The 12,697-nt window shown below is 38.1% G+C and overlaps 1 protein-coding gene across 4 annotated transcripts in view; it reads left to right on the top strand.

The window, feature by feature from the left end:
• The first annotated feature begins 180 nt into the window (after positions 1 to 180).
• The window catches only part of LOC140943002 (UTP--glucose-1-phosphate uridylyltransferase-like), a 34,323-nt gene continuing 21,806 nt past the window's right edge, over positions 181 to 12,697 (top strand). For 2 of the 4 annotated variants that reach the window (XM_073392029.1, XM_073392028.1), the window contains exons 1-10: positions 181 to 455; positions 2,237 to 2,344; positions 5,490 to 5,597; positions 7,075 to 7,257; positions 8,189 to 8,400; positions 8,678 to 8,815; positions 9,511 to 9,595; positions 10,409 to 10,477; positions 12,479 to 12,510; positions 12,584 to 12,680. In XM_073392029.1, coding sequence (XP_073248130.1) covers positions 360 to 455; positions 2,237 to 2,344; positions 5,490 to 5,597; positions 7,075 to 7,257; positions 8,189 to 8,400; positions 8,678 to 8,815; positions 9,511 to 9,595; positions 10,409 to 10,477; positions 12,479 to 12,510; positions 12,584 to 12,680 — 1,128 coding nt within the window. In that variant the 5' untranslated portion in view covers positions 181 to 359. Of the gene's footprint in view, positions 456 to 1,995; positions 2,148 to 2,236; positions 2,345 to 5,489; positions 5,598 to 7,074; positions 7,258 to 8,188; positions 8,401 to 8,677; positions 8,816 to 9,510; positions 9,596 to 10,408; positions 10,478 to 12,478; positions 12,511 to 12,583; positions 12,681 to 12,697 lie in introns of those variants that run through there. The other 2 variants (XM_073392030.1, XM_073392031.1) reach the window with 2 other exon arrangements.

Genomic DNA, 12,697 nt, shown 5'->3' with positions numbered 1-12,697 from the left:
TGATTTAGAGTAGAACTTACTTTTGGCTTCAGTGAATGTTTCGGGCGTGCCTGAAAGCTTGCGTGTTTAACATCCATCTAAACAAAATCTGGATCAGACCGGACAGGACCGGTTTGGATCGGATCGGATACCCTATCCCTTTAACCCCTTGACCATTTTAAAATAATAGTGAGTTATTTTACACCACATGATCCGTTCCGGACAGGCCGATATGTCGACATTTTGTGATTCAGCAACTACATTCATCACTCATCCGAAGTCCAAATATATGATTATTTCTTAAATTTACATTCCTGAGCAAATTCACTCTTTAATATTAGCCTTTTCTTGGCTTATTCCAGGATTGCTCCTGGTTGACTATGATGTTCTTGACGGAGAATAAACTGCACAAGAACATGTCGGATGAAGGAAAGGAGGCGACTTTGCGCACAAATCACTTTTGGACGTCTTGTGAGGTGATGTAGTTTGTTACATTTTACCAAATATGGCTCTTGATTTCATATAGTTCAAAACCTTGCAATATAACCATTCCGACACAGTTTTGCGTGATCAATAGCGTTTGTCTTCCTTTGCATGCATGATAAACTGCACGTGTAAACTCTCTTTTGCTCGTCACGCAATAACTTAACGTTTTCCAAAGGGTTAACGGAAGAGTACTCCGGAAAAATTCCGGTCGGTGTAGTGAGGAATGCTTTCTGATAAACTGATCCTATTCCCCCAGCAGTGAGGCAGGAGAGGGGCGGCGGCTCCCTCCACCGCAGAGGATCCCGACGGGTATACCAATAACAATAGCAATAATACAAGCGCAGGGCAGGGGCGGGGAGAACAGCCTTCGAGCAAGCTCTCCTCGTGCGCTCCAGCGGCGGGGCGAGTCCTTCCCCTCTTCCCTCCCCCACCTCCGTACCCCCGATTCTGGCAAAAGCTGTACAAGAATGACAATCATAATCACGCTAAAACCAATGACATCATTATCTAGTATATTAACGCTCTAATTACATGTTATCACTTAATCATGTTACAATTATAGCATCAACCACAGAGACCGATGTTTGGCGAGTATCAGCTCGGAAGGAACGCGACATGTGAAAGCGAGTTAGAAAGTTGTGTGAGGAGAAATGAGAAGGATCTAAGTCGTTCGCGCGAAGAGCGTGTTGTCGGAAAGGCAAAAAACCAGGGAACCCGTAGAGAGTTTGCTCGCAGGCTGGGGGGATTAAAGAGGCCTCCACGCGCGGAGAAGAGAGCCGCCGAGGCCTTTCCCCAGGGCTTTTCCCGCCAGACAGGGTGGCGATTATGAACGGTTTTTGTCTTACACTATAAAGTTCAGGTTATGAGAGTCTTGTAGGAAAATTTTCATTTTTTCTTTTAGTCCCTGAAGAAGGTTTGTTTTCAAACCGAAATATTGGGCAATTTGTTTAAATATATATTTTTTGTTTATTCTTCTGTTTACTTCTTCATCGCCTTGCCTTATGGATCAGTTTGCCGTTTCATTTGTTTCTGCAAGTTTAATTGTACTGATGAAGGTCTACAGCTGGGAGATCCGGCTTGTTGCTGTGGACTTGCTGATGTTTCATATATGAGGGTCTTGGCTACACTCCTCTTCCCAAATTTCCTTTCAGCGCTCCCGGATCTTGGAAAGAAATCCTTCACCCTTAGCCCTAGCTAGAAAAAAGATACCAACAATTTTCTCACGCATGGCCCTGAGTGAAACCTATTGGATAAAAATACATGTATTGGCTTTCCATCATCACCAGCCTAACGGGTATTAAACCTGCAATTATCTCGAGCATGCCAACCCCGCCAGGGGAAGGGAAGACTGCAGCCCGGCGCTGCGAAAATATTTGCCACAAATGAGGAACTAGTGAGCCGCCTGTGAAAGTTTTAATAGAAATTCTTTAAAATCACTCTGGGTACAACTGGCGTGTTTTTTGCCTGAGAGAAAGCTTTTCCGGGGCGCGAGCAGCGTGTTCTTGTAAGTTTTTGACAAGTTTTTGACTTGTTTGTATTCACGCCGGGGACTGGGTAAGAGTGGACAGCGTGTACTCTCCACTCGACTTGATCCTGACTGTGCAAAATCGAAGATAAATATTTCATATTTGTGAGTCTTTTTCGTCCATCCCTTAGCGCTGCCACATCACAAGAATACTATGGTAAGCTTTAAAATGCGATTGAGTGTAATGTGGTGTTTCTCTCAGTGCGATTAAGTGTTGGATTGTGTGTGGTTTGTTGTGTTGTGTAGGCGGATCCAGTTATCGAGTTCAAAACGCTTTCTCGCAAAGATGCTTTTGAGCGCATGGATAACGAGCTGAAGCTTTTACTTGCCACAGCGCCTGAAGAAAGGCAAGCGGTAAGATAACAATAAATTGCATGAATTACACGAGTATTAAACTTCAAGAGAACTACTGGGATCGGGACATTCAGAACGACCGAAATCGACAGTTTTATTTCATACATTACTTGAGCTTAAGTTTTGTTTACAAATGTTAATCAAGAGGATCCTTTTGATTTAATGCAGCTCTTAATGGCCTTTTATCGCTTTGTCTTGTTTCTTTATCAAAATATAACACTATTATACTAAGTATTGTACTTAGTATTGTGGTAAAATTCAGGATGCCTTGCGTGATGCTGGGCACAGGCAGCCCAAGCTCAGTTTTGTAATCTCGAAATGGCCGTAAACAGAAAGGATTTGTGTGGGAGCCCAGAAATAGATGCAGAAGTTCCCAACAAAAAATGTCTTACATTATGTACATGTATATGCCTTGTATGGTTATTTTCTAGCATAGAGTGAACAGGTATTGAACCCGGGTAAAAAAAATAATAAAATAATCAAACTGATGTTGATGATGGTTACTGAAATTTTCCAACAGCTGAAGAATGAAATGCAATGTTTAAGCATTGGATACATCAGATATATCCACTGTCAGTTCAAAGGTGTTTACTAAATTAGCTCTTGTCGTTACTGTATTTATTTGGCTATCTGCCAATCTTGGCAACAAGCTGAGACCCTAAACTTTGAACGAGTAGAATCAGTGTAACTAAGAATGAAAAATAAATCGAAAACACCCAGCTATAAGCTGAGACCCATTAGTTTCAAGACTTTCAACTATGGTAAAACCTAATGTTTTCGGAAAATGTACACTAACGTATTTCTGTTAGACAGGTAAAAATTTGTGGCTAATAAACGGCTTGTTAACGGCTTTTCAAAGCGTTTTAATGGTTTGATTAATGCTTTTAATGGGTGGGCAAGAATTTCTAACGGCTTTGGAAAGCGTTCGAACAGATTGACTTGATTTTCTGAACCGTTTGCTTAGCAGGTTGACTAAACAACATAAATGGCTTACATGATCGAAGTTTTAAATAATTATTGTTGTTTGGGTTTTTTGCTGCTATTCATCTTTCCTCATGTCTTCATCACATTATGCTTGAAATGGTCACAGAAATCACCCTTCAATCAAAACAAACCACAGCAGTTTGCATAATGCATTCATCTGTGCTTAGTAACTAGGCAATTGTTTTGAAGCATATGTTTCAAAGCACGCTGTAAAAGGCTTACCAATATGTAATTTTAATTGTGAGACCTGTTTATGTCAGATATTTTGACATTTTGGGACTGAGTTTCTGTGCTTAGCTAACTTAATTCAGGTTTGTAGTGACGTGATCGATTCAATCTTTTGCTGCTACTTGCATTGCTTTAAGTGAATACATCCCTATTTAGTAGAGTTTCAATGCACTGAAATTTTTTTTTTTTTCGAAAACTCTTGCCTATAAGCCAAGACCCCCTCTCAGGTTCAAATTTCACTTAACTTTAGCTTTAATTTTTGTACAAATCACTCAGCTTATAGCTGAATAAATATGGTACCTAACTGTAACTATGGTCACAAATTGTTTGTAATATCCTTAAATTGACGCTGGATTTTGATGTATCCAAAACACTTCTTTTAAACTGTCTTAAATATTGCGGTGTGTTCTTTATATGATAGCTGGTTATTAATCAATAAAGAGTCTTAGCCTTTTTTCTGCAGTTTAGCATATGTTAATTCCTAATGTGATCATGATTTGCCAAGTGGTTAAAAAAATATTTAATTTGTGATTTTAAGGAAAATAGGGTCTTGATTCTAGGATGCTCTTGTACTTCTGATTGGATGGGAATTTTGGAAGGTTCACTCAGGGCCTTGCATATATGATACCCTACACTTCAAACTTGACTTGTATTCTAAACTGTATCCACAAGAACAATTGTCAGTGAAGTTACACTAAAGTGTCAATGGCAACATCAGCTACTGTAGCTGATTTTGTTGGGTGAAATTGCCTTTGTGTATGGGTGAACCTTTGTTTACATTTTTTACATCCTTAACATATGCTCATCATTGTCTGATGAAGCTACTAAAATAAAATGTCTGAATATTGAAATATTTCAGTTATCTCTGCAATTTTGAGCCCGATATACTGAATGGTTTTGGAGAAATTCTCTTTTAAAAACTCAAAATTGTACAAAGAATGTAATGGCTCATTAATATTTTTGCTACCCAGCAATCTCACAGTTTTCTATGGCAGATGTTTCCTTCAACATTTCTTACAAAGAGCTGAATATTGCACAAATAGCTCAAGCTAATTTTTCAACTTTGGAATTTCGTTCATATATACAGCCACGGCTTCTATGAGTTAATGCACAGCTAGTGAGGAAAAATTTAAACAAATTGACATCAGTGAAGATTCGACTATAACCTCAAATTGTTATAATTTTGCGTCACCTTTGTGTGTGCAAACACATAGCAGAAGAGGAATACACAATTGTATCTCTTGGTCAGCGTTTTGAGGTATATGTTGTAACAGGGGTCTGAAATTAAATTTTACTGGTGCCTGAGTGGTGCATTCAAGCTCACTTTACCTTTTGTCAGGTTTACAGTTTACTCAGCTCTTTCATATACATGTATTGAAGAAAGCTCTGGGCATAATGGGATATGTCAACTGGAACACTCCTCAAAATGATCTGACAGAAAGCCACATTTCATCTATTTTTAAATCCAAGCTGAAAACCTTTTTAAAAGTTCTTTGCGTGTAAATATGCAGCCTATTAACTGGGCTTATGAAGCACTTGGTAAGTTTTTTTTTTTCTGACAAAAGGGTTGACCATGGAGATAGAGGTATAACCATAAACCTTGAAAATGATTAGGAAATATTATGCAAGCATAGAATAATAATAATAATATTAATAATAACAACAACAATAAAAATAATAATAATGATGATCTCAATAGTGATGATAATAATATTTATTATTGAGGGAGTTAATTTTGTCATAGTGGGAGCCCTCATTAATTAATTATTAACTTAATGAATAAATTAAATTAAATCTTTTTGAAGGGTCAACATTTCTAATCAACGAATAAAGTAATAAAGTTAAAAACTAGTTTTGTCTTATTCTGCATTTTACAACTGTCTCAAAACACCATGATAGAGTTTTAATACAAGGTGTTTATATTGTTTTACAGGAAGCAAAGTTGCATGTGAAAAGCTTTAAAGAATTGTTTGCAAGGTTTCTTGAGGACACAGGACCATCTGTAGAATGGGAGAAAATCAAGCCACCACCAGAAGGATCTGTAAGAAATCCTTAGAAAAATGATAATGATAATATTTACTTGGTTAGAAGTAGACCTGGTGTAAATGTTGTGCGAACAACAAACAACAACGACTATAATCAATCTTTATTAATGCCCTTGGTACATACAGAGAAGTAAGTTACTGGTTGACACTTAGCAGATTAAAGAGGCCATAGCCACTTATTAGCAAATGCAAGTACGCTGACATGAAGAAGAACGAAAAACTTAAGGGGCTGCATGTGTACATAATCAGCGGTAAATAGAATGCATCAAAGAACCAATCAATATTTGGAGATAATAGATTCTTTAACTTTTTGAAACAGGAATGACTCACTAATTTTAGATCTTCTTGAATAGAATTCCAGAGATAAGCAATGCCAAAACATACATTTAATTTTTCATAGGTGGTCCTAGCTTTAGGGAAAGTTCATTTAATATGACAAGGGGGGGGGATGAAGATATTGAAACCTGAAGCTTGAAATTTTAGCAGCCCCCCTCGCTAGCGGTTCAATTTTTTAGGAGCCCCCTCCTTGGTAGTCGAAAAAATTTCAGAGCCCCCCCCACCCCCTCCTCCTTCAATTCCTTTGCTCCCCTGAAAAAAAATCGCTAGACTGTATTAAATATATTTACCGTTATTGTCTTCAATGGTTTATACTATGACAAACTTGAGATACAGTTGTGATACAATTTTCTAAAGCATTTTTGGGATGAACAAGAGTGTAATAATTACTGAGACTACATTTGTTATATCTGTAAACCACGTGATATAGCTGAGTTGCACAGGTCATTAAATTGTTGAGTTGAAAACCATCCGATCTGTATGATGATGTCATGTGTTGGTTTTGAAGTATACAAATTTTCGGAGCCCCCCCCTCCTAGCGCAACAATTTTTTCAGAGCCCCCCTTCGGGTGTCTAAAAATTTTTGGAGCCCCCCCCTCAATATCTTCATCCCCCCCCCCCCCCCCTTGTCATATTAAATGAACTTTCCCTTAGGTAAATAGTAAGAGTTCATAGAGGCCAGTCTGGTTTAATAATGTCCCTTTTTAATGTACATGGCAGTCTGTTTGAATAAAAGATAATATGGCAACCTCTTTTTAATGTAATGTTTCATGTCATACCAAACTTAACAGTGTCACCACTCTTGGTAAATTTTAAAGTGGAAGGTGAAAAAATTTAAGTGGGCAGAAATCGATTTGATTGAAAGGTGCAGAGTTCCTTGCATGTGGAGCTGCTATGTATGCAGTTTCATGTATGCATGGAAAGGAGATTCCCCTCCCTCTGCTGTTTGATTGTGCTGCATCTCTTTATACGTTTCTGGGAAAATGCCCACCTACTCCTGCCCTGAGGCAACATTAACACTAACTTTTCACTTAGGGCAAAATATTGGCTTAAGGGAGGGGTAGGTGGGCATTTTTTGAGAATTGTATAATGATATTGTATGATTTACTTATCAGAGTGTATGATTTTTGTATCTAGATTTTAAAATACAATGAGATTCCAGTTGCTACAGAGAGTGATATAAAAACTGTGCTTAACAAATTGGTTGTCATTAAGTTGAATGGAGGTCTGGGAACAAGTATGGGCTGCACTGGCCCCAAGAGTCTTATTTCGTTACGTCGTGACTTGACTTTCCTGGACATGAACGTACAACAGATTGAGGTGAGTTTTAAAAAGCACGTCAGAGACAATAAGAGAATCAGACCTATATGCTAAAGCAAGTTTAAATCAACTGCAAATTTTCATCTGCACCATACTTTTTGTTCCAGACAACCTTCTTGCACATTATCACAGATAAACAGATAAAAGTCCTCTTGTTTGTCTTACAACACTCTCTTCATCTCTCAGATCACTAAAACAGGCTACTGTTTTGTTTTCACAGCAAGTGCTTTCACTTGCATAAATCAGTTTGCCATATATGGAAAGTAGAGCCCAGTAATTCCCCATCAAAGAGAGTTGTTTTGTTTGCCTGGATATTTGGCGCGTAATGTTACACGCACTTTTTGTTTGCACCAGTAAACTGGGGTGTAGTGTTGAAAGGGTTAACAGAGTAAAAGTTTGTAAAAGTTGGCCTTAAGTGAGGAACAAAGCTGTGCTCTAAGGAAAATTGAAGGGAGCCCATTGCTCTGAACGTGTAAAATCCAGGATGCCCAGTATATGATTTGTATGAAAAAACTAAGATTTTCTGGTCACCTGAGGGCAAAGTTGGGCCCCAGAGGCCACCGGGTTCTACTAGAGCACAGCCCTCCTGTTATTATATTTTTGAACAATAAATCCTAAAGGAGTCCTGGGACCTGAATGCACATATGATGAGTTTCCAGGAGTGCAGATGCACAAAATGTAGCTGTTCCAGGTCAAATTTGATTTCAGGTTAATTTTGATTTAACCTAGGTTGATTCTCAATTTCCTCGTCTCCTAGCCCTAATTATTCATGAATTAGGGCTAGGAAATTGAGAATCAACCTAGGTTTAAAAAAATTGAACCTGAAATCAAATTTTACCTGTAACGTAGCCATATGGGTGACCTGTGGCTCATCTTTATGCCTTCAGTTACATGAACATGTTTGCCAAAAAACTTTGTTTTTTCTCCACAGCATTTGAATAATACATATGGATGTTCTGTTCCTCTTGTTCTTATGAACTCATTTAACACACACGATGAAACACAGAAAACCCTTAGAAAGTACAGCGCATGCAATGTAAAGATTCACTGCTTTAACCAGAGCTGTCATCCTCGTATTGTGAAGGAATCTTTGCTTCCGTTGCCAAGTGTAATGGGAAAGGAACATGGATTTAATGTGGAACAGTAAGTCTCATGTACTGAATTTCTGGCACAACTGTACACATTCTCCAGGATGCTAATCTCCATATTTTCCCCTTTTTGAGCTCTTTTGACCTCTTCTCTTGATTATGTACTGATATTTTAGGAGAAAATTGGCATTTTTCACCCTTGGCGCATAAAGGGTTAATGAAAGTTATTCTGGTATCATATAAACAGCCTTTTAGCTAGCTAGTCCTGTTTCAGTTCGATAACATTTTATTAAACAATAATTGTCTTATGATTTCTTTTCTTTATCTTGCAGCTGGAATCCACCAGGTCACGGGGATATTTATCGCTCCTTTTATAACTCTGGTCTCCTTAAGAAGTTCCTTGATGAGGGCAAAGAATACATGTTTGTTTCAAATATTGACAACCTGGGAGCTACTGTGGATGTTAATATCCTTTTAGTACTTGTAGTCAACTTTTAAAATGGTTAATCTCATTATGAAAGCTGCTCCTGTCGTTTGTCTATATTATACAGCATATTATTATAATGGGGGATGCTTTTGGTGGATGATTTTAGGAAAGTCAGCCCCAAGTGATGCCCTTTCTGTTCTTTTTCTTCTTTTTAAATTTACAAGTACATATGTTTACGCATGTATTTTGAACGAGCTTTTTACCTCACTAGATTCTACGTAAATAAATGATTGATTGATTGAAGTATATATATATGTTCAAGACAAATTGGATGGAAAATTTAACATTAATTTTATCCGAAAGCACTTGACTCCTTATTCCACAAAAGCCCTTTAATCCATTTTTATTACAGTAATTTGGTCATATGCCTGCAAACAGAATTACTTCAATGATAGTAATCAATGATTGTTTTAATACTACCTCCTACCTTGCCTCCTCGACTCCCTTCATCTGCATGAGGCCTCCACGCTTCTCCACCTGGTATCTTGAAAAGTGTGTCTGGTTTCAGTAATGATTTTTTTTTATGGGGATGGGAGATTAACCCATGGGAAGGCCAGGCGTTGCATTTGTCTGACCCATTCTTAAAAACAACCGTTTACAAGAAGATGGGTTTGTGGTTTGAAACATTTCCAGCACCACACAGTAAATTAAAAATCATCCTTAACTGAGCTCAGATATTTTAAATTACATGAATAACCCTTCAAAGTCACCCTCACCAGAATTTATTATGGAAGTGACTGACAAAACAAGGGCGGATGTCAAGGTACATTGCTTGACAATGATTAATAAAATTGGATCATCCTTATTTTTAAATGACCAATCAAATGAAACCTCTTTAGGGGTACTTTCACATAGTGCTAATTACCCTGTCTTGTTTTATATAAATTAACAGGTTTTAATTGGATTCTAGATTCTGGATGAAATCCTATGGTGTCACCATTGACATGAAAAACCTCTTTGCTTGTACACTGTATATTCATTAAAAGCAGAATATTTTGTGTTAGGAATTTCTCTTGCATCTTAACTTAGGTCTCTAATTTCAGAAGTCAAGGGGCTTAGTCCAGGGCTCAAAAAAGCTTCAATTCCAGCTTGCCCTTTGGGCAGGCAGCTCTCATGTTTTGTTGCTCTGCGACCACTTCTTTGGGTTAACCCTTTAAGCCCCAAGATCCACATACAAATTCTCTAAGCTGATCTCCGTACATTCCCTTACAGAATTAGTTGAGAGAATTTGTTCAAAGATCAAAGCATTTTCCCTTAGGTGATCATTTTACCTATTCTCCTAAATTTTTCTTTTAATTGAGTATTGATATAGTTAGGAGAGAATTGATGTTGGTCACTCTTGCGACTGATAGGGTTAATGATTTTAATTTTGTTTGAGGATAACTTGCCTGGACTGTTGCCCATAGGGAAAGTACTCGTCAGCTTTAAAAATCAGTTGCCCAGCAAGGAAATCAACTTGTCCTGGACTACCAGACTGGGCTTTTTTCGAGCGCTGGCTGGTCACAAATTAATGAAGATTAGTCTCTTATACATGTAGGCAGATCTGAAGGCTGTGTTCTGTTTCTTATTTGCACAGGGAGGAACACTCATAGAATATGAAGGCAAACAAAGACTGCTAGAGATTGCTCAAGTTCCAAAGGAACATGTGAGTTAGCGGGGTTAAGAAAGTTACATGAAAAATTACCTGTGCTACAAGAGGCAGTGTGGCTGAGTAGTTAGAGGTTTTCTTTGTGCTCAAGTCTCTTCTGGGAATTGCGAGACAATGGAGTCATGAAGAAAGGTCAATTTTGATCCTAGAGCCTCGGAGTCATGTCGAACATGGGCTATTAACAGTTATTACTGCTTATAGTAAATGGCTGAGATTGACTGTCATTGTTAAGCATAAGTTGCAACTTCTTGAACAGAATAGAGCCTCAGTGTCTGTACTGTCATTAAACAAGTTTAACATCCTACGTAGCCTGGTGCACTGTTCAACATTTTGTGATAAACAAAATGTTGAACTGTGTGTCACTGGCGTTAAGGTACTTTGAATTAAAGTTTGGCTTGACTGTAGAGAAAATTCTTTCAGTATATTTTTAATTCTTTATTGTTTTAGTTTTTTTTTTTATTCTTCATTGTTTTCCCACTAATGTTAGCCTGTGCCGCAGATGGAACCAAACTTCTGCTTAAGTATAAATTATCTGCAAAACAGTCCTGGCCTGAAACCCTTGTTCTGGGCGGCTGCCTGTCATGCAAGTTGAAGGGAAATTTTGAAATACATTTCCGGTAATTCATCAAGTCCATTGGGTCCCAGAACAAGGTTCAGGGTTTGCATGCACCTTGAAAGTCCTTGGAAGTCCTTGAATTTTGAAATAAAAATTCAAGGACTTTCAATTGCAGTTGGTGCTGGAAAGTCCTTGAATTTCATTTCTAACTGTATAGTTTAAGTCAGTGATGCCAACTCTCCCGCTTTTGGCAGGAGACTCACGCTTTTTTGCCTCGTCTCCTGCTCTCCTGCTTTGGTACATAAATCTCCCGCTTTTTACATGCACTATAAATATTGAATACTTTAATGGTAAAAAATAAAACAGACTTGGTTTGAGATTTAGCCCATTTTTAGCTCAAAACTTGAATTTTTCTCATTCGCAGTACGGTTTCTGGGGCATTTTTTGATATTATGTACGTCATGTAAGACGTCATATAATGTCCTAAGTCATTCCCATTGGGGGCTGGGTCAATTGAAAATGCCCGGGGGGGGGGGGGGGGGGGGCTAGTGAAAAAAAGACAGTCTCCGAATTTTAGGTCTCCAGAGGTTGGCATCTCTGTTAAGTAGAACTCCAAAGGAAGAGGAGCAAACATGGAAAGACCTGGGCAGGATAAAATTACTCATGTTGTTGAAGAACTCAAAAACACATGGACTCATGGCTCTTTTTTTGAACTGCATGGAGTCCTTGAAAAATGGGAAATGTATCCTTGAAAGTCCTTGAAAAGTCCTGGTGCTAAAAAGGGTACGAACCCTGAGGGTTATCAGCACTGCTTTGCATACATTACAAACCAGGCTTAGATTATGCCAGTGACGCAGGCTTAGTGGTGTTTGTACTTTACAAAGTAGTATAAATAACTATTTAGCCAAGAAATTTATGGGGCAGTCCAAGACGTTTTTAAGAAATATAATCAAAATGTGAAAATGAATAATCAGCATACATGTCACAAGCATGGGACATAAGAAAAAATCTGAGTCCCCAACAGGATTCAAACTTATGACCTCCCAAACACGAAGGGGGTGCTCTATCCACTTGAGCTACGGAGAACTCATGGGGAGCAAGGCCATATACTAGGTTCATATTTGGCACACATCCTGCATACTGCAAGGATAAGCAATGTCAAAATGTGTTGAGCTGGATGCAGATGTCTCCTGTTTTGGTCCTTATTTGCTCAAATTATGTGGAGGAAATAAGAGATCTCTTGTCATAACCTCTTAACTAGAAGTTATCGTTACCAAATTTTTTACTGCGGCAGTTAAAGCAACGTCTTCTCATTGCGTACTTTGAAAACTACATCATTAATTTCTGAATTTTTGGTAAAATGGCTTGAATGTAAGTTCATGATGTTCATGATACTATCACACCAAATACAAGGAGAAATTGAAGTTATCTTTGTTTTCTAGGTTGATGAGTTCAAGTCAGTCAATAAGTTCAGGTATGTTATGAAAGCAAAATTGCAGTGTTTTTCAGCTTTCTTCATGTTCCTTAACATGAATTTATTGTTGTAGGATATTTAATACAAACAACTTATGGATGAAGTTGTCTGCAGTCAAGAGAATCGTGGAAGAGAGAAAAATGGACATGGAGATTATTGTAAACAATAAGGTGAGCAGAAGGCCCAG

The sequence above is a fragment of the Porites lutea genome, chromosome 7 (genome assembly GCF_958299795.1).
Source record: "Porites lutea chromosome 7, jaPorLute2.1, whole genome shotgun sequence".
NCBI classification, from domain to species: domain Eukaryota; kingdom Metazoa; phylum Cnidaria; class Anthozoa; order Scleractinia; family Poritidae; genus Porites; species Porites lutea.
This window is presented reverse-complemented; position numbering and strand designations above follow the sequence as displayed.